This window comes from Agelaius tricolor, unplaced genomic scaffold (assembly GCF_023055355.1).
Source record: "Agelaius tricolor isolate 1412-34295 unplaced genomic scaffold, bAgeTri1.0.p SCAF_1, whole genome shotgun sequence".
Taxonomy (NCBI): domain Eukaryota; kingdom Metazoa; phylum Chordata; class Aves; order Passeriformes; family Icteridae; genus Agelaius; species Agelaius tricolor.
The window spans coordinates 46,128,181-46,150,754 of NW_027269261.1; the positions used below are offsets into that span (position 1 = coordinate 46,128,181).

Sequence of the window (22,574 nt, forward strand, 5' to 3'; positions counted from 1 at the left end):
GCCAGAACTTTATAAAATCTGGAGCTAACAGAAGTTCTGGGTTTTTTTTGTGAACTTGACTTATCTTTTGGGTTAGATGGTTAAATGGCTTTTACATTTAAGTTGAAATCCGGAATTCTGGGGATGAAACTGTTGGTCAGTCATTTTATTAACAACCTTAATATATTGCATTTATTTTGGTAGTGATCTTATCCATAAAGAACAGCTTTATTCATCTAGTGACTATGTTTAAGGTCCTGAAATTTTGATTCCCCAGGCTTTGGGCTCATAGAACATTACTGAAAAGCAAAGTAAATTCTTAGTACTGTAGGCTGTGCTCTGTATGGACCCTACTGAGCTGCTCATCTAAATATTAGTGAACTAGTGACATTAGATCTGTCTGTGCTGCACTATAGGGAAATTTATTATATGCTACCCCACTTTTAGTACTGCATTAAATGTATGATCTCTCTCTACAGGCCTTGTTAATTCTTCCTTTCTGTAATTGCAAATACTTAGTCACATTTTTTCCAAGTCTTAGGGTAGAGTTGATAGTAAAAGACTCCAGATTTCATAGCTAGCTTCCTCATGTAAGTGTGTTATCCAATAATTTATCATTCTTACTCTTTAATTGTTTCACTGATCATTATAATACACTTTTCTTTGCGAAAATATTTGCTGATATTATCTCTAATATCCTGTCATTATCTCTAGGTAATGTTGTGAATGGAACTATTGGAAAGCAGATGGTCGATATGCTTGTGGAATCATCAAACAATGTGGAGATGATTCTGAAGTTTTTTGATATGTTCCTAAAATTGAAAGATTTGACTTCCTCTGATGCATTCAAAGAATATGACCCTGATGGTAAAGGGATAATTTCAAAGAGGGATTTTCACAGGGCAATGGAAAGCCATAAGCACTACACTCAGTCTGAAACGGAGTTTCTGCTGTCATGTGCTGAAACAGATGAGAATGAGACTTTGGACTACGAGGAGTTTGTGAAACGATTTCACGAGCCTGCAAAAGACATTGGTTTCAATGTCGCTGTTCTCCTGACCAACCTGTCAGAGCACATGCCCCATGATACGCGCTTGCAGACTTTCCTGGAGCTCTCAGAGAGTGTGCTGAATTACTTTCAGCCTTTCCTCGGACGTATAGAAATCATGGGCAGCGCAAAGCGCATTGAACGAGTTTATTTTGAAATAAGTGAGTCAAGTCGGACTCAGTGGGAAAAACCTCAGGTAAAAGAGTCAAAGAGACAGTTTATATTTGATGTTGTAAATGAAGGTGGAGAGAAAGAAAAGATGGAGCTTTTTGTTAACTTCTGTGAGGATACCATCTTTGAAATGCAACTGGCTGCCCAGATCTCTGAGTCAGATCTGAATGAAAGGTCAGCTAATAAAGAGGAGAATGAGAAAGATAATTCTGAGGAAGAAGATCCTAGAATGGGTTTCTTCTCTCTTGTGACCATGAAGTCAGCTTTAGTAGCTCTCAAGTATAATTTAATGACTCTTATGAAAATGCTCAGCATGAAGAGTCTAAAGAAACAAATGAAAAAAGTGAAGAAAATGACCATGAAGGACATGGTCATGGCTTTGTTTTCTTCCTACTGGAGCATTTTGGTGGGCTTACTACATTTTGCTTGTAGTGTTGTCCGGGGCTTTTTTCGCATCATATGCAGTTTGCTGCTTGGAGGAAGCCTAGTAGAAGGAGCCAAGAAAATCAAGGTGGCTGAACTGTTGGCTAATATGCCAGATCCCACTCAGGATGAAGTGCGTGGGGAAGAAGAAGAAGGGGAGAGGAAACCATCGGAAGCTGCATTGCCTGCAGAAGACTTGACGGATCTGCAGACTCTAACAGAAGAGAGTGATCTACTCTCAGATATATTTGGTTTGGATTTGAAACGAGAAGGTGGACAGTATAAATTGATCCCTCACAATCCAAATGCTGGTTTGAGTGATTTACTGAGCACTCCCTCCTTAGCCCCAATGCCCGAGGTACAGGAAAAAATCCAGGTAATTGTATCTTCTATTTCTGATATCTATTTCTCTCTTTTGTGTATTAAATGTAGTCTTGAAATAAAACTTGCATCTTTGCTTTTCTGGGTTTTCTGACTTTTTTTTTTAAAGAACCATGTATAATTACTAGTGTTTACCCTTTCTGATGTCACAAACCTGAATTTCCACAGCCTTCTCTAAGGACATATTGTTTTGGATTGCTTTTAATTCAGTGCTAAATTGTCTCTCTTCATTCATGTAAATCAAATTATTATATTTTTTCAGGTTTTCCATTGTTTAACAAAAAACCTCAAAACCCCCTAACATTCTGCATTCGGGGTATTCTTTTAATTAACTCTGTACTGTATAATAATATTTACATGTGGTTTTTAATCCTGGTTTTCTGTAGGAGAAGGTGAAAGAAGATGAAAAGGAAGAGAAAGAAGAAACAAAATCAGAACCTGAAAAAGCTGAGTATGTATTACTTTAACCTCTGATCCTACCAAAAAAAAAATTGTTTTGTTTTACTGAAAAAAAACCTCAGGTTTGTTTGTACTCCTTTGCCTTTAATTTTCTATCAATTCTCATTCCAATTAGGCTGGGGTGCTTTTTTAAACAATTCTCCTCATCTGTGCACATTTGCAAGGAAATGCCCTATAAGCACCACTATGATTCTATAATTTCCCTTCCCAGAAGCATCCTTTGTAATCTCCCTTTAATTTCTATTTAATTTCTTTTAGAATGTGCTTAATTGATTTTTTTTTCCCTTGGCAAATCTTAAAACTGGAAAAAAAAAATTTTTGAAAACTTTCTAAGAGCACCTGAATTCCAGAGACCTGCTATCCATCAGTGATAGAGACTGAATCTGCTTTACTCTCTCCCATTTGCTATGGCATGTTTTGAGTTATTTGCATTTTGCAAAACCTTAACATTCCAGTACAATTTTAATGAATTACAGAGTACTCTCACATCTTTATGAAGATATTTGATCAATAATAATTTAAACCTTTTTAGGACATGTTAAAATCTAATGTTAATGTTATTAACTCAGAATAAAATAGTGGAAAGCAAAATATAGTGCTTCGTTTTAACCAGTAAAAACTGTGAATCTCCATCCCTGTATTTTATGATTCCTGATACATGTACATTTCTATGTACAGTTTCTGTATCTGATTTATCGCTGTCAAAATTCTAAGAAGATCCCTTAGTCTCAAACTCTAATAATTACTGCTCTTCTGGGATGACAAGCACTTGTCCATAACAAAAACTCATCTTCTTAATCAGTGCAGCAAATTTCTAACTTCTCCACTATAACTTGGTGAGGGGAAGTCTTCCTGACTTTTGAAGGTCATTCACTGTTGATTGCTCTGCTTGACTGTGTGAGTTGCAGTAATACTTTTATTCTCTGCCAAGAGTACAGTACCTGGCACTATTAGCTGCCCTGCAGCTACTCCTGACATGACAAACTTTCAAGTGAAAGTTTATCAAATGTCTTCTAGGAAGAGGAGCCTGCTTTGGACATCAGTCATTCTGTTTGTAGATAGGAACAGAGAAATAAATAATGTAATTTAGAAGTTGCCTCTCACTCTGGTTTGGCTTCAAATAGACTTCTGTGATCTTTTCATCTATCATGCTGACAGTTCAAATTAACTTCTAAGACAATTCACAGTTCTTTAGATCATGTATTTGGAGAAGGCAGCCTGTGAACTCTGACTTACTCTAATGAGACAGCATGGTGATACTCACACACCAGATGCTGACAAAATCTTACTTCATCTCCTCCTGGAGTGGGTACTTACGACTTCATCAGGTGGGCAGAAATGCAGAATTTAAAACTTGAGGTTTGACTTGTAAGTGCAAGAAGAACCAAAGATTTCTGCAGCCTTTGTGGGAACTGGATTGTTTAAGTGCATGAGGTTGGAGGGGAGCGTTTAAACATGTAGGCACTCATGCAGACATAGAGCTGCCAGCTTACAGACATTTTGTCGCTGCAACAATCAGCTGCATAGTTATGAAGAACCTCTGATAGCAAGGTTGGCAGATTTTTGATTACCTGCCTCTACCAGCTAACATTTCCACTTCAGGGTGCTGAACCAGTAAGTTCATCTGTGGCCTTAACCAGACTGTTACCCTTGCCAGCACTTTGGGCTGAAGAGGGATATTTGTCATGTGCATGAACTGCATGAGTCATGGCAACTTGAGCCTCATTAAAAGACAGAATTTCAGGGTGTTTTTCACAAAAAAGTCTATTTCAGGGTGTGATTTTAATTTAGCAATTTTATTAATTTGACATACTATTTTGCCTTTGTTTTTATCCTAAGAGGAGAAGATGGAGAAAAAGAAGAGAAAACCAAGGAAGACAAAGGGAAACAGAAATTAAGACAACTGCATACGCACAGATATGGAGAACCAGAAGTTCAGGAATCAGTTTTCTGGAAGAATATCATTGCATATCAGCAGAAACTTCTTGTAAGTTGTTATCTAACTTACATGTTTAGCTGTTGGCCAAGACACATTCTTCTATCCACCATTGTCCTTAAAGAGAACAATGAAGAAAAGGTTTAATGGGAATATTAGAGAAAAGAAACACGCAAATAACTTAGTATACAAGATATCAATTCTTAGGAAGACCATTATTATCTCAAACCTGGACATTCAGAGATGCCTGTGTATCCTGGAAAACATCCATGCATTTTTATGGTAGTAAAATCCTGAATTTTTACAGCAGCCAGTGAAACAGTAGGATTTCTCCTTCCCTGAGAGACACCTTTGGGAAATTACAAGTTTTCCTTTAAAAACAATCAACTAAGATACAATGCTTAACCTGAAGTGAATAAGAAAAGATGTTGCAGATTTTTTTTTTTTTGTGAAATAGCAAATCAGTATTTTTCAAGCTTTTCAAAACCTGTAGAAAATAAGACTATATGAAACTGTAAAACTGCATCTGAGAGTCTCTCAGTAAAATATCAGATAACATTTGCTCCATATCTGCTTAAAATCCATTCATATTCTCTGAGACCAGAGTGAATGCAAAGCAAAAAGAAGTACACTTTTGCTATGTATATAATATATAATTGTGTAAGGATGGCCAACTTCTAGTATGAGAACATAGCAAAGCTACAAAGCTGCAGTCAAAATCTTAAATTTGGCTTTTGAACTGAGATTCACTTTTAGGCTGCAATTCCCATTGCAATCATGTGAATTTAGCTAAATTTTTTTCTAATAGTCTCATTTTATATTTCACTAATAGTCATCTATGATTAGGGCTGAAAAATAGCAGAATTCCTGTAGGAGTGTTAAAATATTCAAAATGTGTGCTGTAAAGGTTTGTGTGTTGTCAGGAAGGGAAAAGGTACATTTCTGCAGTCCTTTTGATAGCATCAAAATGTCAGAAAAGCTTTCTATTCATGGTACTCAGGTCACATGTGAATTTTTCCTGGCCTGGTAAAAATGCAGTTGATTTAGGAATAGAAGATGTTTAAGATAAACTTATATGCAGAGGTTGTTTTTTTTTTTGGTAAAAGTAGCAATTTGCTTTATCTATGAATATTGAATTACAGGGAAGATAGAGACTTCTGTATTATTACATTCCTCTTTTATTGTCATGTCTCTGTGTTGTTTCCAAGCGTATTGAGAGGATAATGAAAAATATGTAAGAGGCAATTAGAAATCCTTTATCTTTTATGAATGGAGTGAAATGAAAGGTCCTTTATTCATTATTGCACATGTCAAGTAGTAGAGAACTTGTACATCATTCAAAATGTTTGTTAGTTGGTTTTTTTTTTATATTTATAATTCTATTAAAAATTCCATAAGGGAAAAAAATAACCACAAAAAACCCCCTCTCAGCAGCAACTTACTAATGATGGTTGAATCTTTATTAGGCAAAGTGTATTTATGTTCTGTCCTCTTTTCAGAATTATTTTGCACGAAACTTTTACAACATGAGGATGTTGGCGTTATTTGTTGCTTTTGCCATCAACTTCATCCTTCTTTTCTATAAGGTAAATTTCTAAAAATATTACTATTTAAATTGTACACTGGAAAACATCTGGATTTTGTAGTCAATATGTTATGGTAAAACTGCCTAGCCTAACATGTTAAATACCTGCTTCATCCTACCACTTCAGAAATCTAACATGGTAACAGCTGAAATGTTTGTGTGAAGTAAAAATAGATTTCCAGTACACAGATAGCTGTTGACAGAGCATTGTGCTAGGACAAAGGCAGCAGGCTGAGAGGCACACCCTTGCCTCAGATGCTCCATTTCCCAGTACAGTGAAGCTGCCAAGCTGAGCCTTCATAAGCCTTAAATGAATCCATGTCAGCTGAGATGTTTTCTTGTGCCATTATGCTCTCCTGAAAGGATTTTTACAGCCGGGAGTCACATGATCTTAAGCTACCTAGAATATCACTGATATTGTCAAGATTTTAGTAACATTAATGCAACTCTGGAGACTTTGGACATGAATAATTTTTGGGCAGAAAGCTGTGATGATAAAGACTACTGTCAAGCATTTCTTCTAAGAGGCCTGTGCCCTTTCTTGAATTTGAAGTGATAAAATTCATCATGGACCAGATTTGGTAACATGGACAGACAGTGGAAAAAAAAAGAAAGAAAAAGCACATTTTCACAACTGGTGTAACAAGATGAAAAGGTCTTGCTGAAGTATTCTTTCTGGACATTTTTATGCAAAAGCAAAAATTCTTTAAAGTTTCTTTACAATTATATTGTCTTTGGTATCATTTTTTCAGCTCAAGAACTTAACTTGTAGTATTGTAAAGCTCCTGTCAAAAGAATATTGCAATATTGCTTTAAACAGGTCTCCACATCTGCTGTGACAGAAGAAAAGGAGCTTCCGGTGGTATCTGATGGTGAAAGTACCAAGCTGAACATCCTGGAAAGTGATGATGAGAGGGTCATTGCAGTGCATTATGTCCTGGAAGAAAGCAGTGGCTACATGGAGCCCACACTAAGGATTTTGGCCATCCTACACACAGTCATCTCATTCTTCTGCATCATAGGGTATTATTGTTTGAAAGTAAGAAAAAAAATTAACTCTTTTTCCTGGGTCTAAACTTTCTAATCTGTCTAGCAGTATAACTTAAAGTCAACCTGCTTAAGCAGGTTGGGGCACTCTGTGAAAAAAATCTGAGTTGTTAGTGTAAAGTACACAGAAAGTGTGTGTTAGGTGATGTGTCTGTTCAGGAGGCTGTAGGCCAGAGTCTGATTTGCAGTCAGTCAGACAGTTACAGCAGTAACCTGCTTCAGAAGCTGCTTGTGACTGCCAAAGACAAGATGTGAACACACATGACACAGATGACAGTTTTAGATACTGCATTACTAGTCTGTCAATTAGGTCATTTGAAAAGAATGCAGCATTTTGGACTACTGCTGCTGCATATTGTGGCTCTATAAGATGCCTGCTGTTCCTCCACACACACTCTGCTGGTAGTGTTTTGGCAGGAGCCTAAGCATCTTTTAAAGGACTATTTTGGAGAAGATCTCTGTGAGGGATCTGAAAACTAAAGATGCCACTTCAGCTGGCAAAATGCTGATTGTGGTTTAAGAAAACCAAATTTCATAAATCTCTGGAGCAGGGAGAAGTATATCTGACATGTACTTCCCCCATTTTTACACACTTCCAGGGAAAAATCTGTGAGTCAAAGTGCAGGATAGTGCTAAATTAAATGGACCCTTGATATGACCCAGCTGCTCATTTGTCCTTATATCTCTGTATATTAATATTTTTCTTTTCCTCTTTCAATGGCTAGTAATTTGTCCTGTGCTAAAAGACACAATCTGCATTTGTAGCTCAAGGAAATGTTCATCATGTTACTACTTTTAGTGTTGATTTTCATCTCTGCTTTAAGTATGCCTACAGGTCAATAGATACTAAACCATTCTTTTGTTGCATGAGTTGCCATGCAGTATGAAAGCTTAGGTTTCTGGGTTTTTAGATGTTTTCTTCTCCTGCCTCATGCTTTTTTGTTTGTTTCTACTATGACCTTTTATATTACTTTTTTTTGGAAAATTTATTCTCTTACTAGAAGGGGAAAAACATTGTTATCAATATTTATCTTAATTCATTGACTTCTTTCCAATTCTGAAACCAAAATATGGTCCAAATACGGTTTCAGTCTCAGTTTTGGAGATCTTTAAGTCCAAAATCTTCTGAACTGCAGGCCAGTGTGTGATAGGTTTGCTTCTAAATATTGCTCAGCATGAAATCCATTACATTTTTCTCATTTAGCTGTCTGAAAACAATGTTGGAACTCTATTGTATCTACTGTAATTGTATTGCTGGAGTAGTCTTGATTTTCATTATTACTATTTCAGTATATTCATGTCCATGAGTATACTGAAATAGTAACAATTTTGACTACTATTGCAGTCAAGGTGGGTAATGCAAGGTGGGTGAATTTTGGGGATCTGTGAAATAGTTCCAGGAAAGAGTAGGATAAAGTAAAAAGTTTACTTTTTTTTGGTAGCACATTTCTTAGGAAAATTCACTCAACTTGGACCACTGTTTACATCTGCCTTCTTGAAATGTACTTTTGAAGTCATCCAGCTGATGAAAGAGGGTTGTAGATAGAGCCTGGCTAGGTGTCTCAGCTGCTGACAATTCTTTTTTGTTGCTCACAGTCTTTGGTCTCTCTGCAGCAAAACACTTTGTTTCCCACTGTGAAACCACAAAAATCCTTTAACAAATAAAAGGAGCCTCTAACATCTCTGGGTATCAAAATGAAATCAAAAAATACCATCCCAAAATAATATTTGGAACTAGAATTTTGAAGGATTAAAAAAAATATTTTAGGTCTCTTTCACTTGCCTACCTCTAATCCTTTTGTGGCACTGAAAAACTGTTTTTATTTGAAGGATCCCTCTTCAGGTATTTTGACCATCTTTTTACGACTGTTTAGCACACTGCAGTTTAATGAATCTGAATTACCTGACCCTAGTGTATCAATATATTTTCTGTGTTCTAGGGAATTGTTAAGTCTTTTAATTTTTTTCAAGTACTATTTTTTGCTTTGTTCAGTTTTGATACTTGTTTCTTCATAACAACCAGCTTTTCTTAAAGTTTGCAGACATATCAGTGCATTTTATATAATTCTTGTATTTTCTTTCAACTGCAGGTTCCACTGGTTATTTTTAAGAGAGAAAAGGAAGTGGCAAGGAAATTGGAATTTGATGGGCTATATATAACAGAGCAGCCATCAGAGGATGATATTAAGGGACAGTGGGATAGACTTGTAATCAACACACAGTGAGTTTTTACTTACTCTGTCCCATTATAACCCTGTAAGTAATTACTCTTCTGTTTCCCCAGTTACATACTTATCATCCATCTTGTCTAAAATAAACAATTATTAGAGATATATTTCTAGCAAGGATATGCAAAATTTTCAGGCACCTACAAGGCTAATGTTTACTGTCATTTTTACTCTTACTATTTAATCTTACGCATTCCCAAATTTTTGCCTTAAAATTATTTCTCTTCATAAAAGAAAAAAGGAAGAGGGATGGGTTTGTTTTGGCAAGGACAGTGATGATAGTTGTGCATTGCTGTAAGTTCAAAAGTGAGCTGTGCTTTGCATCACATACTCAAAGCTCTGTTTCTCTGCCTGGTGGGGCTGTGTGTGGGATGTAGCTGCTCTAGAATCCTGTGTGCAGGCATTGGCTCTGCTCTGCTTCTCACATCTACATGGTAGGCTGAACACCATTTGGCAACTTTCACTCCAGAAGGTTCATGAGTGACTGACTGGTGGTAGCCACCACATTGAGACTCATAGAAACAGAATTGTATATATTTGTCTAAAATGTAATCTTGTGTTTTTATCTGTGTTTTTCAGGTCTTTTCCAAATAACTATTGGGACAAGTTTGTGAAAAGAAAGGTAAGGCTTCTTTTTAAAGAGATTTATGAGGTTAAAATAAAATTTTAATGCATATTTCTGTTCGTGTTGGGAGAAATATGGACTACACTTCTTTGAAATATAACTGATTCACTGTAGATTTCAATATTTACAATTTTGAAACACTCAGAATTCCTTACCACATTCTTAAAACTATTTTTTAATATATTTCGAACTTTTTCTACATACAGATTTTGTATAAAACAGGAATTCAAATACATTCATGAAATTACATGAAAAATTTTGTGTGTACTTGTACATATAATGCAAATTATGTAAAATGTCTTGTCCGTATTTATGTATTCACCTCCATACACAGAAAATGGTGTTGTCTCTCACCCAATAGGTTAAAAAGTAATTAATAAGAAGACAGAAAAAATTGAGATATTTAGGTACACTGCATAATCAGGCAACCATAACTCCCTGAAAGGTATATACATGCACTGGCCTTTTTTGTCCCTTACCTCTTTGTTTTCCCATGGTTTTTCTTCCCCAAGTCACCTAAATCCATCCCTTTCTCCATCTTTGCTTTCTCCCTGTAACATCCAATAAAATCCCATTTATGGGATGCACAGTGTATGCATCCCTTGGCAGTAATCCTCTTAGTCTCACAGATGATCTGGAGAGTTTTACCAGTGACTCATTTTGATGGATTTCAGATTTGGGTCTGAGGCTTTCCTGAGGCTGCCCTGGGAGGAACCAGGCAGAGCATCCATTCACTGTGAATCCATATTTTGGGTTCCTGCCTGCCCCTGTGCCACTGTAGTCCTCTAGGCTTGAGCATTCTTACAAATGGTATTTTGAATGTTTTCTCAGCTTGCTCTTAAGAAATAAATCTAATGCTTGTACAATAGCTTACAGCAAAAAGAATCTTTTTAGTGTGTTTGGTCACAATTGAAAAAGAGAGAGTGCATGTTATTAGATTAGATTTACCCCTCCTTCACACTTTAAGGCCAATCTTATATCATAATTTTGGAAACCTGTTTTTTAATACTCTTAGCTCTTCTGCTTTGTAAATCTTAGGTCAACCTGACCAAAAAATTCCTTTGAATTGTGCACTCATTTTGGTATGGAAATTTTTTTTCATCTTTTAGGTTATTATGTAGAGATTTCTACATGTCTGTCTAAGCAAAGGGGAAGCATTAGCTCTCACAGAGTTCTTGAGAAAGAAAATACAATTCTACATTGGTTCTGTCAATGTAGATGGTCAAGAAAGGCTCAAATCAAAAGGAAAGGAGTTTGGTTTTAAGTTGTGTGGAAGACTTTAGCTTTGGCTGAGGAACTGCACTGTGTGATTTAACTGTCTTCAAATATACTATTTGCAACGAATGTCTTCTTTTATATATATATTTGTATTTTAATCCTCAGTCTACAAAATAATACATATAATGAAGCAGTGTTTCCAGGCTTGCTACAAAAAAAGCTTCTCTAAAAATCTGAAAAATATCAATAAATATTTAAAGCCTTTCCTATTAGAAAGCTGGCAAAATACCTCTTCACCTACAGGAGTCACTGAGTTATGATCTTCTTATTAAAAAAATTTTGTATTTGACTATTCTTTTTGAAATGAGAAGAGACAGATAATATTTAGGAAGGAGCTGTGTGTTCAGTCAGAATGAAAGCGAGTAAATATTTATTTCCAGGAAAATTACTTATGAAACACGTTACATTTTGTTAGAAAGAGATAGGGCCTAGTTTGAGTTCACTGAAAATTGTTTTTTGCCACAACTCTATGTTCAATCTATGTTCAAGATCTTGTGATGACAATGTCATTCATAATCATGAAGCACTGTTTTCAGGCTCCTTATGTGTTAAACCTCTTGTCTTCAGATCCAGGCCAAATAACTTCTGATCTACCCCCACTGATGAATATTTTTGAATATTCCTTCTAACTTTAGGTAATGGATAAATACGGTGAGTTCTATGGCCGTGACAGGATCAGCGAATTACTAGGAATGGACAAAGCTGCTCTTGATTTTAGTGATGCTCGAGAAAAGAAGAAACCAAAGAAGGATAGCTCCTTTTCTGCTGTGTAAGCATTTACCTACAGTTTGTAATTGGGATTTTTAGTTTGTTTCTTTTTTTTAAAATTTTGTTGGGTTTTTTGTAAGTTAAAATCAAGCATTCAAGTTTGTCATTCAGACAAAACATCTGTTGCTCACGTATACTTGCATAAGAAATCAATTCTTATGTTGTGTGATACAGTAAATTTAATTAATTATAGACAATGTATATGCAGGATTTCTCTGGTTTTTTATGTATGAAGATTTAGTTTAGTGCACAGCAGCTTGAATACATTACATTCCCACTCTTTGGATAGTGTCATCACAGCTGGTCTGGAATCTCCTTTTCAAGTTCTCAGTTCATCTCTGCTGGAAAGAATGGGCAAAAATGGCCCTGTGTGTTCTGATTATAAGGAGATGATGAAATAAATTTAAGTGCTAGTGACCAGTAAAATCTGGGAATTGGATGATTAATCTTCACATCCTTTTATAACTTGTTTTCCCTAAACTATGCATTTATATATCATTTGGGAGACGGAAATGAAGAGAAGCCCCTAGACATTCAGAGTAGTAAATTCTCCTTTGTAGAACAGGCTTTTATAAAGCACTGCAAAAAATGTTTTTTCCAGTTCTGCATTATAAAAAGGTATTCAACTAGATAGAACATATTTTAACAGATGGAATTTTAATGCTACAGAGATTCTGATTTAAGAGTTTATTTCAAGTTCTCTCTAAAAACATTTTATCAATGGGTGTGCAAGAATTATGAGAAGTAGGCAGTGAGACTACTGGTGGATTAGAAGTGCATTGAAGCAAGAGCTGATTTTGTGAGGATGGCTCTTTTATCCATCTTTATAAAAGATGGATATTAATAAATCAGGAGTCTGCCTGAACAATCAATCAGGTGCAGTGTAAAAGCTCAAGGACTCTGTGGCATTTCAGTACTAAATAAAATTTAATATTGTGGCAGTAGTACTTTCCTGATTGCTTTCTTCTATGCTGTTTTGCTCCTGCTGGATTGCAGTAGGACCCATGCTTCAGTTTAGGGAAAAACCTACTACTTTTATTATTGGTATAAAAACCAAAATAAAACTACTTTCCCTTCCCTGTGTGCTCATACTAATATGAGGGGAAAAATATTTAAATAATGTTTCTGTGAATAATCTTGAAAAAACAGACCAGAATAGAGCAGTTGAACAAGGCTGATGAAATATTAAATTTAAGAATCATGTCTGAAGGATGCTTTTTTTTTTAACATCTCTAATATCTCCTCCATGTTATATACAGTAAAAAAATTTATGACCTCATCCATCTTTCCTGTTCTCCCTGGAGGAGTCATTTAATATTCATAACAGATTAATATGTTGCAGGAAAATAAAAAACTATTATAAAAATTTGCAGAACCAGTCACATAAAAAATAGACTCTTCAGGAAGGCATGTTGATCCACTTTTTAACAGTTTCAAAAATGAATACTAATGAAGCTACTAAAACTTACACATATTCCAGATTCCAAATTTGACATGTATTTACCTTGCAGTGAAGAAAGAGGTAGAAAAAAGCATTGGAACTGATCCCTTACTGCAATAATTTGGAAAGAAAATAGAGAATGGTGCAACCTGGTGTAAGTTTCAGCTCTGATGCTTCTGCTTCTGCCTGTGCCAGGAAGAGGTGGCAGAGCCCGGATAGCTGTGTCTCACAACACAGGAGGGAAGTGCACTGAGCAGCATTTTCATCTTCAATGCAATTGAACAAGTCTTCTTGACCCCTAGCTCCTACTTTTTCTCTCTCTTTCCTTTGGAAAAATAGCCTGGGAATTGCATCTGTCCTTTTGCAAGGGACTTAAAGCACCCTACTTGCAGGTGACCATGCTTCAAAAACTTCTGCAGTGATAATACTGCATTAAAAAAATCTGCATTTTACTGACTCTTCAAAAGCCATCCAGCTCATTGATGCAGCCTTGAATATTTTTAAGTGTATTTATTTAAATGTATATATATTTTAATATTTATATTATTTAAATATGTTGCAGTATTATTTAACTGTAGCCAGCTTAGAAGGATGCTGTGGTTGGAGCTTTCCTGTAGATTAGACAGTAAAGACAGTTAAATTTTGCATACTGAGATGGAGACAGTGCTGCTGTTTTTCCATTGAATTTGTTTCTTCTTTTGGGTGGATGGTGTTAAATTAGATGCATCATGGATGTAGAATATTTGAGAAAATAATGTGGAAGGCACAAACATGAAAGTTAATTTTCAGAGGGTGCTATTGTTATTTCCCTTTCCCTTTCTAACTGCTGTTGTTTGTGGGATCATTAGTTTAGTCAGAGTCAATAGAAGAGGCAGATAAGGCTTAAGCATCTGCAGCAAGCTTTGACATAAGGCTAAATTGGAAAATAAGTAGGGCTTCTGTCAAATGCTCCCATAAGTCATCCACTTTCAAGAACAGAAAAATTGTAAATAATTTTCTCCTGGAAGATCTGAAGTTTTTATAGGTTGGTGAGAAACCATATCCTAAATATGAAGTGTACAAACAATGAATGCAGTTGGCCTCAGAATGTGGAAGAATTTAAAAGGTCTTGCTCTTCCTTTCCATGAGAAACAATGACCTAGGTTTTCAAAATATTCTGGAGTGGGTAAGCCCCTTTTTAGTATTGTACTTTCTCAGAGAGCAGAATTGTTCCTGGAAAAATAGTGGACTTTTCCCTCAAGTGACAATATATCTCTTGCCCATAATGGCTAGTGAAAAAGTAAGGACTTTGACTTGCAGTAGTTTTTTTCACCTGAAGTCTCAAGATTTGTACTTGCTATGATGACACTATAGGATTTACAAAAGTGTGGATGTGTCTGTTAGTCTGAGTAGAAGTGTATATCTGCAGGTGGATAGGGACTTCAGCTGTTGTGGTTGAGAGGCAGGCACAGTCACTGTTAATGTCCAAATTCCCAGCCTGTTCCTTTGATGCACATAAAGGAATCTCAGTTTCAAACCTTTCCCCTTATGGATGCTAATGTAAAATAACTCCTCCTTTGATTATTTACTTGGCAATCTTAAGCCTAGTGGATCCTTACAGAGGCTTTGTGCAGGATACTTCAAAATAATCTGTTCTGTGCTCTGTCTTCAAGACACACAGAAAGCTGACAAACACCCTATAACTCATTGGTTTGTTTTGGTTCAGTGGTTTCTTTTTTGTAATGGTCAAGGGGCACCATTCTTGATGAAGTATCACCTGCTGATGCTGTTAAGTGTCTGGCACAGAATTTTGACACAGTGCAATAAAAAGGGTATTTCCTACCTAGTTTACAGTTAATAAAGAATGTTTTTTATCTGATGAGATGCTTTCTACTTTTAAAAAAGTAACATTAATAGAAGATTTTCCTAAGTACCTATGTCAAAACTCATTAACTGGTAAGAATTATCCTGTTTTCATTAATTATTTTCCTTATATCCTTAGAAAAATGGGTCAATTTTCTGAACAAGCTCTGAGATTCATCTGATCTAAATTTGTCTGTCTTTAATGTCATCCAATTGTGTCACTCAAGGTATGCTATAATAACTAAGGTAAAGAATTGGCATTTTAGGGTGCAAATTCAGTTACCTTTTTTTGCTAGCTACTTCAGACTTAGGTGGGTTGCACTAAAAAGAAAATAAAATATTTTTTTCTCCATGGATTTTAAGGACAGCTTATGTCACTCGTATGCATGATAACATTTTCGAAATCAATCAACAATAGGTCTGATGAATTCAAAACAGTGCTTTTGAATTTGATTTTTGCTTTTTTGTTTCTTGCCAGATTCATTCCAGAGTAAAAGTCTGAATTAGAACAAGGTTCTATTGTATTTCAGCTTTTGAAGAAATTGATCAGCTGTTGACTCCTGCTATGGGACAATGCACTTCCTACAGATTGTGTTTAATATTTTCCAGCTGTGTTTTGCTATTAAATGCCTTTTTTCTTAATTTTTACAGGCTAAATTCCATTGATGTTAAGTATCAGATGTGGAAATTAGGAGTTGTTTTCACTGATAATGTAAGTTTCTCAGTTTATACATACATGTATATATTCATGTTCTAAAATGAACTAAGCACGTGTTAATGCAAAGTGCTTCAATGAGAGGTGTGAAATACTCTGGAATGTATTTATTTTACTACAAGAAGAAAATCTTGAAAGCTTAAAGAGGCATTGTCAAAATATTTTCAGTTACATTGGTAGTAGTTAATAGAACCTCAGTCAATTCCTGCCTTATTTCTGATAGCTTTATTAGAAGCAATAAGAAAGTACTGCACTGTAGAATTAGAAAATTTACTTTATAAATGCTAAGTGCCATTTTTCCTGTTGTTCATAAATATAATGAACACTTGAATATTCCTGGAGCACAATCAGATCAATATAGTTAATATATCTTGAATTGCTAAATTTGTATCACTGAAACCAATAGTAAGATGTGCAACAGAATGATACAAATTATTCCAATAATTTGAAAAAGGGAGTCTTTAAAAGAAAAAAAAAAAACAAGGAGAGATAAACAAGAATGTTAAAATGCAGTTAATTCAGTTATCATGATTTTTCCATCTTACAATTATTCGTTTGCCTAGTTACTTAATTTACTGGTAAGGAAAACAGTTGGGGAAAATTATTTTGGAACTACGACAGATGGAAAATGAAAGGCTAATCTGAAGGTACTCAAGAAAAGTGGAAACAGTAAGCCTCCAGGTCTAGAGACAGCATGATCTGTAAACAGTGTTTGTTTGGGACTAGTATTTTTTTTAAGAGATGGAGTATAATTTCTCTTATAAATACTTGTCTTTAAGTTCAATAAAAATTAATTGATAGAGGATCAGATGAAATTAACATTCATGGTTACTTAAATATACTTAATTATAAAATTTCTTTTGTTGCCTGCACAGTTCTGTAATTGTCAGTAGCTAACATTGGGCATTAATATTTTAATGTAATTATTTAGAAATTATTTTTAAAAGTAATTTAAATCAGATTTTATTTTACAGTAGAGACATTTAAATAAGGGTTTAAAATTTCCAAAATTAGTTTTATAGTATAAATTCTGAATTTCTTGATTTTGCCCATATCTTTTTGACTTTGTGTTTGAGGATTTAATATTGTTGCGTGAATAGAAAATTCTCAATAATATCTAGAAAATTCTCTCTTTAAAAAGAACTTTTTTCTATTTAAAGAAAAGCATGTTTGAGAAATTTTTACTTTTCCTTATTGTCTTGAATTAAGATGAAAGCCATAAATTTTATTTTGAATGTACTTGTTTTTTCTGTTAGTCTTTCCTTTACCTAGCGTGGTACATGACCATGTCAGTCCTTGGCCATTACAACAATTTTTTCTTTGCTGCTCATCTCCTTGACATTGCAATGGGATTCAAGACATTACGAACTATCCTGTCATCAGTTACCCACAATGGCAAACAGGTATCAACTGTCACTTCTTTCCAGTTTTTTACTTAAGGAGTACACAGGAAAGATCACTTCATTACTTGAGTCAGGTGCTCTGCAGGTTGACAACAGAAATGTTCTTTCATCATGAGCTCTAGAACTTGAGTTGATGATGAAGCTAGACAGTAGGATTTGTAAGCAAAGGTATTCTCCCTTCTGAAAATAGTCCTGAAGTTTTAGGAAATTACCTGGGGGCATTATTTATAAGGAACTTTTTCAGTCTGGGAGCTACAGAAGTGAAATATCAATTTGCAGAATACTGAAGCTCCCTCCCAGCTGCTTCCATTAAGCTCAGAGCAAAATCGGAATGATGCTGCAGTTGAGCAGTGGACTGCTTGTTCCTGCTTTTCTTAGATATCAAAATATTAGGAACAAGGTGCTTTCTATATGTAATTTCATACATGTAAAAAATAAAGTTGCTTTCCTATTAAATTAGTAGATAACTGTATTTCAATTAATTATGTACTAGATGATAGTAATATTATATTACGTAGTGAATTTTCAGATCTTCCATCTGATTTTGGGGAATTCATATGATTCTAATAATTGGATTAATGATTATTTTTATTTCTCCATAAGATTTGTCTTTGTAATTATTTTTCTGTGTAATTTGTCTTTGTAATTATGTTTGATCAAAAAAAAAAAGGAAATACACAATCTTTGTGTGAGAATATGAAGATATATTACTCTGTATTACAAAAATATATAAAGAGTAAAAGTTGTCCTGCTGCTACTACATACAGTTTATTGTTAGTTTCCTTTTTTTTTTTTTTTAAAGAAAAGATAAATCACAATTCCATAGTGGTGTTACACCCATTCTGTAATTTTGTCTTCCAGCTTGTCCTAACAGTGGGATTACTGGCAGTAGTGGTATACTTGTATACAGTAGTGGCATTCAATTTTTTCCGCAAGTTCTACAACAAGAGTGAAGATGGTGACATGCCAGACATGAAATGTGATGATATGCTAACAGTAAGTCTTGTTTTGCTTTCTAGTTTTTAGGTTTTTTTTGTTTGTTTGTTTGTTTTTCCCTCAAGCTGTTGTGGTTTTGTCCTGACCTTCTTGTTAATTGGTATTCATACAGTGATATCATTAGCCAGCAGGCAGGAAATATTGCAGTTGAAAACAAAGGGACAAATATGATGAATATCCTCAACAAATAGATCTTGTGTACACTCAAAAAACTCCTCTATAAAGGAGTAGAAGAAATGTGGTGCTGTACTTTGCTGTAGCTGTTCAAAAAATGCAAAATAACTACAAGCTGTGAAGCTGAGCTGGCTAAAGGGCAGCACTTCTGAATCTCGAAATTCAACAAGTTATTCATAGGCAAGCATTTTCATAGGTAATGAAAATACTTAAAATCTCGTTTAAGCTTTGAAATCTGTCAGTTTCTCTTAGATGAATTGCCACAGTTATCTTTAATAGACAGTTCGGTAACTACAGTGTTCAGAACTGTCTTAAATTATTTTATACTAACTAAGACAGTGACAGGCTTTGGGGTTAGACTGGTAGAGTTTAAACCAAAAAGAATTTCCAAGATGCATTGCACTTAATATCTCTCAAAAAAAAAAAGTAAAAAAATCATGGTGCATGTATTTCAGTGTGTATGCAACATGAATCTCTTCCAGAGAGTCAACAACATTTAAAAGCCAAATAAACAGATAAACTATTTATTTGATAAAATAAATAGATATATCTAAAATAGATAAACTAAACTAAATAGACAAACTAGAGTAGTATATGTTTATTTTTGTCATGTTTGGGACATTCAGCGCACTAAAACCAGATAAAATGGAATGTGAATCAGTGAAGGGCTGTTAAACTGTCAGGTGCTGGAGCACTTGCTGTGGGAAGAGGTGGAGGGAATTGAGCTTGTTTGGCTTAGAGAAGAGAAAGTCTCAGGGTAGAGGGTGGGTAAGAGGAGTTCCCACTGTCTGCAGAAAGATTATTGGGAAGACCCATCCAAGCTCCTAACAGGATGTGCATGGCAGGAGACTGGACATAAAGTGGAAAAATGTGTTCTGAATGAGGGGAGCCAAAGGATCACGTTGCTCAGAGAGGTTGTTACAGTCTCAATCCTTAGGAAGTTGTATTAATTAACTGACTTGGATAAAGCCTAAAACATTTTTTCTGAGGTTGTAGTGGGCCCTGCTTGGAGTCGAGATCTCATGAGATCTCATGAAGTCATCTGATCTGACCTGCTCTGTATTTCTCTGAAAATACTCATACCACAAGGCTATAATATTGTACAGGAATTAGTTAGAATAACATGTGATATGCTGTAAAATCAGGGTTGTGTCTTGTAAAAACACTAAGACTTGAAATGGGATTTAAAAGAAAATTAATATACATAACTTTTTAGAAATAAAAAACCAAAACCTTTTAAATAAGTAACACTACATTCACTCATTAAGTTAATAATTACCTTTTAGTCTTGGAGTATAAATTATCTTTGGAAATTGTTAGATTTTTCAGGCAAGGGTCACTCAGCATTCTATGGTATTATATCAATTTCTTACAGAAGGGATTTTGGGGACAGTGTGTCATAGAAATAGAAGAATGAATTTTTTTGTATGGTGAGGTTTTAGGAGTTACTTATTGTCATTTCTATTTTTTGATAGAGGGTGAGAACCCTTTACCTATAGTTTGCAAAGGTGCTTAAAGAAAAAAAAAACCAATCACCTGCTCTAGACCTCTAGAGAGTGATACCATAATTTTCTATTAAATTGTAACATGATAAAATTGGAAATTTTGTATAGTCAGCATCCCAGGCAACTGTTCTGACAGACCTATTATAGCACTTTTCGTATCATAGTTTCACAGTATTATTCTCAGATATTTTCAGTGATTAGCACAGGCTAATTCTCTGCACAAGCATTCACAAAGATGTTTTGCTTGGTTGTGGGTTTTTTTTGTTGTATTTTTTCTTGAGGAAGAGGGTTGTTTATTTTTAAATTTGAATTTGATACACTAAAATGAGGGAAAATCATTCACTTTTGAGCTGGGAAATTGGAAAAGGAGATGATTATGGTGGTGGTGATATTTCCTATTTACACTGCTGAAATGATTTTGCATGAATCCTGGGGTGCTGCTGAGCCTCTGGTAGTTGAACTTTTGATCTTATTGAACTGCTACATCCTGATAGAACATTAAATACTGCAGCTTCAGAAATGCTACTGCACAGTAGCATTTCCCCTCCATCAGAAATATGTATAATCTCAAAGGAGAGAAAAAGATGGTTTGACGTGTCGTAGTTCCTAGACCGTAGACCAGTTCTACCAATTACTGAATTTGTAACACTGGGTATTTCTGCTTTTAGCTGCAAACAGCCTTTGTACCCCTTTGTTTTGTCTTTTCTAGTGCTACATGTTTCATATGTATGTTGGAGTACGTGCAGGAGGAGGAATTGGTGATGAAATAGAAGATCCAGCAGGAGACGAATATGAAATCTATCGGATTATCTTTGACATCACTTTCTTCTTCTTTGTGATTGTCATCCTGCTAGCAATTATCCAAGGTATGCTTTTGTAACCCACAGTGGGACTGAAAGCATTATTTAGCAGTACAAAAATCTCAATGCTGTGGTAATCACAAACCTAAGAATCAGACAGAACAGCAGGGCAGATCACAAAGGATAGGTTTGTATAGAAAATCACACCCAACTGACTCTCATACACTGCTCTTCTGGGTCTCTGCAAAATCAACAGGCTCTAACTGGATCAATAGAAACAAAATAAATGTTTTGCCCTAAGAATACTGATGTCACTGCAGTTTCTGTCTTGTCATTGCTCTTTCTAAAAGCCTCCTGTAGAAATCTTGTGGCACAACTTCAAATTGTCCTTCAGTGTAACCCACCCTACATGAGCTTCAATGGACAAAATCACTACTGCTGTCAGTATTCCCTCTGCCAACATCATAAGTTCTTGACCATCTGGCAGATCTTCAGATTGGTAATAGTGGTGTGAAACTTGGACCATAGCTTTAAGTGGTTAAATCTTTTCTTACATAAAATTGCTCTTTTGTACAATGCTTCCTTATCTGAACAATGTATAAGAGTAAAAAAGTGCTTGATATGAAACAGCTTTAGTATAGCCTGGTTAATGACAGTGGAAAGTTAGCTGCCATTAGTTAGCTTTGGAATTTCAGTGATACTATTTGACTGATAGTGTTTCTCACTGTTATAATCTGGATAATGGATACCTTGGCATGTCAAGGATTACATATTTTGGCATGTAAAGGATTTTTAAAATTATGTTTACATTAATTATGTTTATTGATATTACCTGAAGTACTTAAACCCCTGTTTGTTTCCCTTCTATAGCTTTAAAATATTGTCAAGAATGCCCTAAAGGTCATTTTTTATGAAAGTTCATACAAGTTAACAGAATTATATTCTCAATTTTGGAAAAATTGATGAACAGTTTTGCTGGGTTCACTTGCTGTCATAAATACTGATACCTCATTGCTTTCTGTCAGCTGACAGATAACTTAGGATAATTTTGACAGCAGTAAGGGTGCTTTCTCCCTCACTATGAGGAAATTCAAAAGGCAACTTTTAACTTCTGGTAAATTGGTTATTACTGTTATTCAAGTAACAGGGGTTTTTTAAAGGGCTTGGGGAGGGTGGATTTTTTTTATACCCTGAGTTGGCATATCTCATGTGGTTCATTTCTTCATTTTGTGAGTGGCTGAAGAATAGAGTCCTTAACTCTCCAGATTTGGGTACAGGAGTGTCAATAGTCATTGTGGAGTTAGTCCTTATTTGTATTGGAGTAAGTGAAGGGAAAGTTATAAGCAGTTTACAGAGTGAGCCATAGTCTGTGATTCTTTTTGTTCTTCTTTCTGGATCTCCCTCAAATGACCCCTTACTTTTGTCAGAGCTCCAATAGTGGAACCTTGTACTATATGACAACCATCTTGAGAGAGGAGGCATGGAGCTCTGGGCCTCTCTGTATCTGCCATGTAATAAGTATCTCATCTCTGTTAAATGTACAGGATTATTTTTTCTTTTGGGCCCCTGTAAACCCATGTATATCTTAATGTACTAAGTCAAGATTAGAGCACTGGGAATAAAAAAAAGTTTACTTGTCCCATTTTATAATTCAAAATGGTACTGCCAGCCATGTTGCTGGTGTTTCTTTGACTTGTTTTCTTTTCTTCATGGTTTTGTTGTCTTCAGAATGTATATTGGTTTCTATTCTTTCTGCAAAGATTCTCCTTT

General features: G+C 35.2%; 1 protein-coding gene across 6 annotated transcripts in view; it reads left to right on the top strand.

The window, feature by feature from the left end:
* RYR2 (ryanodine receptor 2) overlaps positions 1-22,574 on the top strand; it is a 385,403-nt gene that overhangs the window by 357,337 nt on the left and 5,492 nt on the right. For all 6 annotated transcript variants that reach the window (XM_071432561.1, XM_071432585.1, XM_071432571.1 and 3 more), the window contains 12 exons: positions 694-1,997; positions 2,389-2,453; positions 4,301-4,448; positions 5,897-5,983; positions 6,803-7,021; positions 9,120-9,250; positions 9,837-9,879; positions 11,796-11,929; positions 15,863-15,923; positions 17,183-17,329; positions 18,191-18,325; positions 20,714-20,870. In XM_071432561.1, coding sequence (XP_071288662.1) covers positions 694-1,997; positions 2,389-2,453; positions 4,301-4,448; positions 5,897-5,983; positions 6,803-7,021; positions 9,120-9,250; positions 9,837-9,879; positions 11,796-11,929; positions 15,863-15,923; positions 17,183-17,329; positions 18,191-18,325; positions 20,714-20,870 — 2,631 coding nt within the window. The remainder of the gene's footprint in view (positions 1-693; positions 1,998-2,388; positions 2,454-4,300; positions 4,449-5,896; positions 5,984-6,802; positions 7,022-9,119; positions 9,251-9,836; positions 9,880-11,795; positions 11,930-15,862; positions 15,924-17,182; positions 17,330-18,190; positions 18,326-20,713; positions 20,871-22,574) is intronic.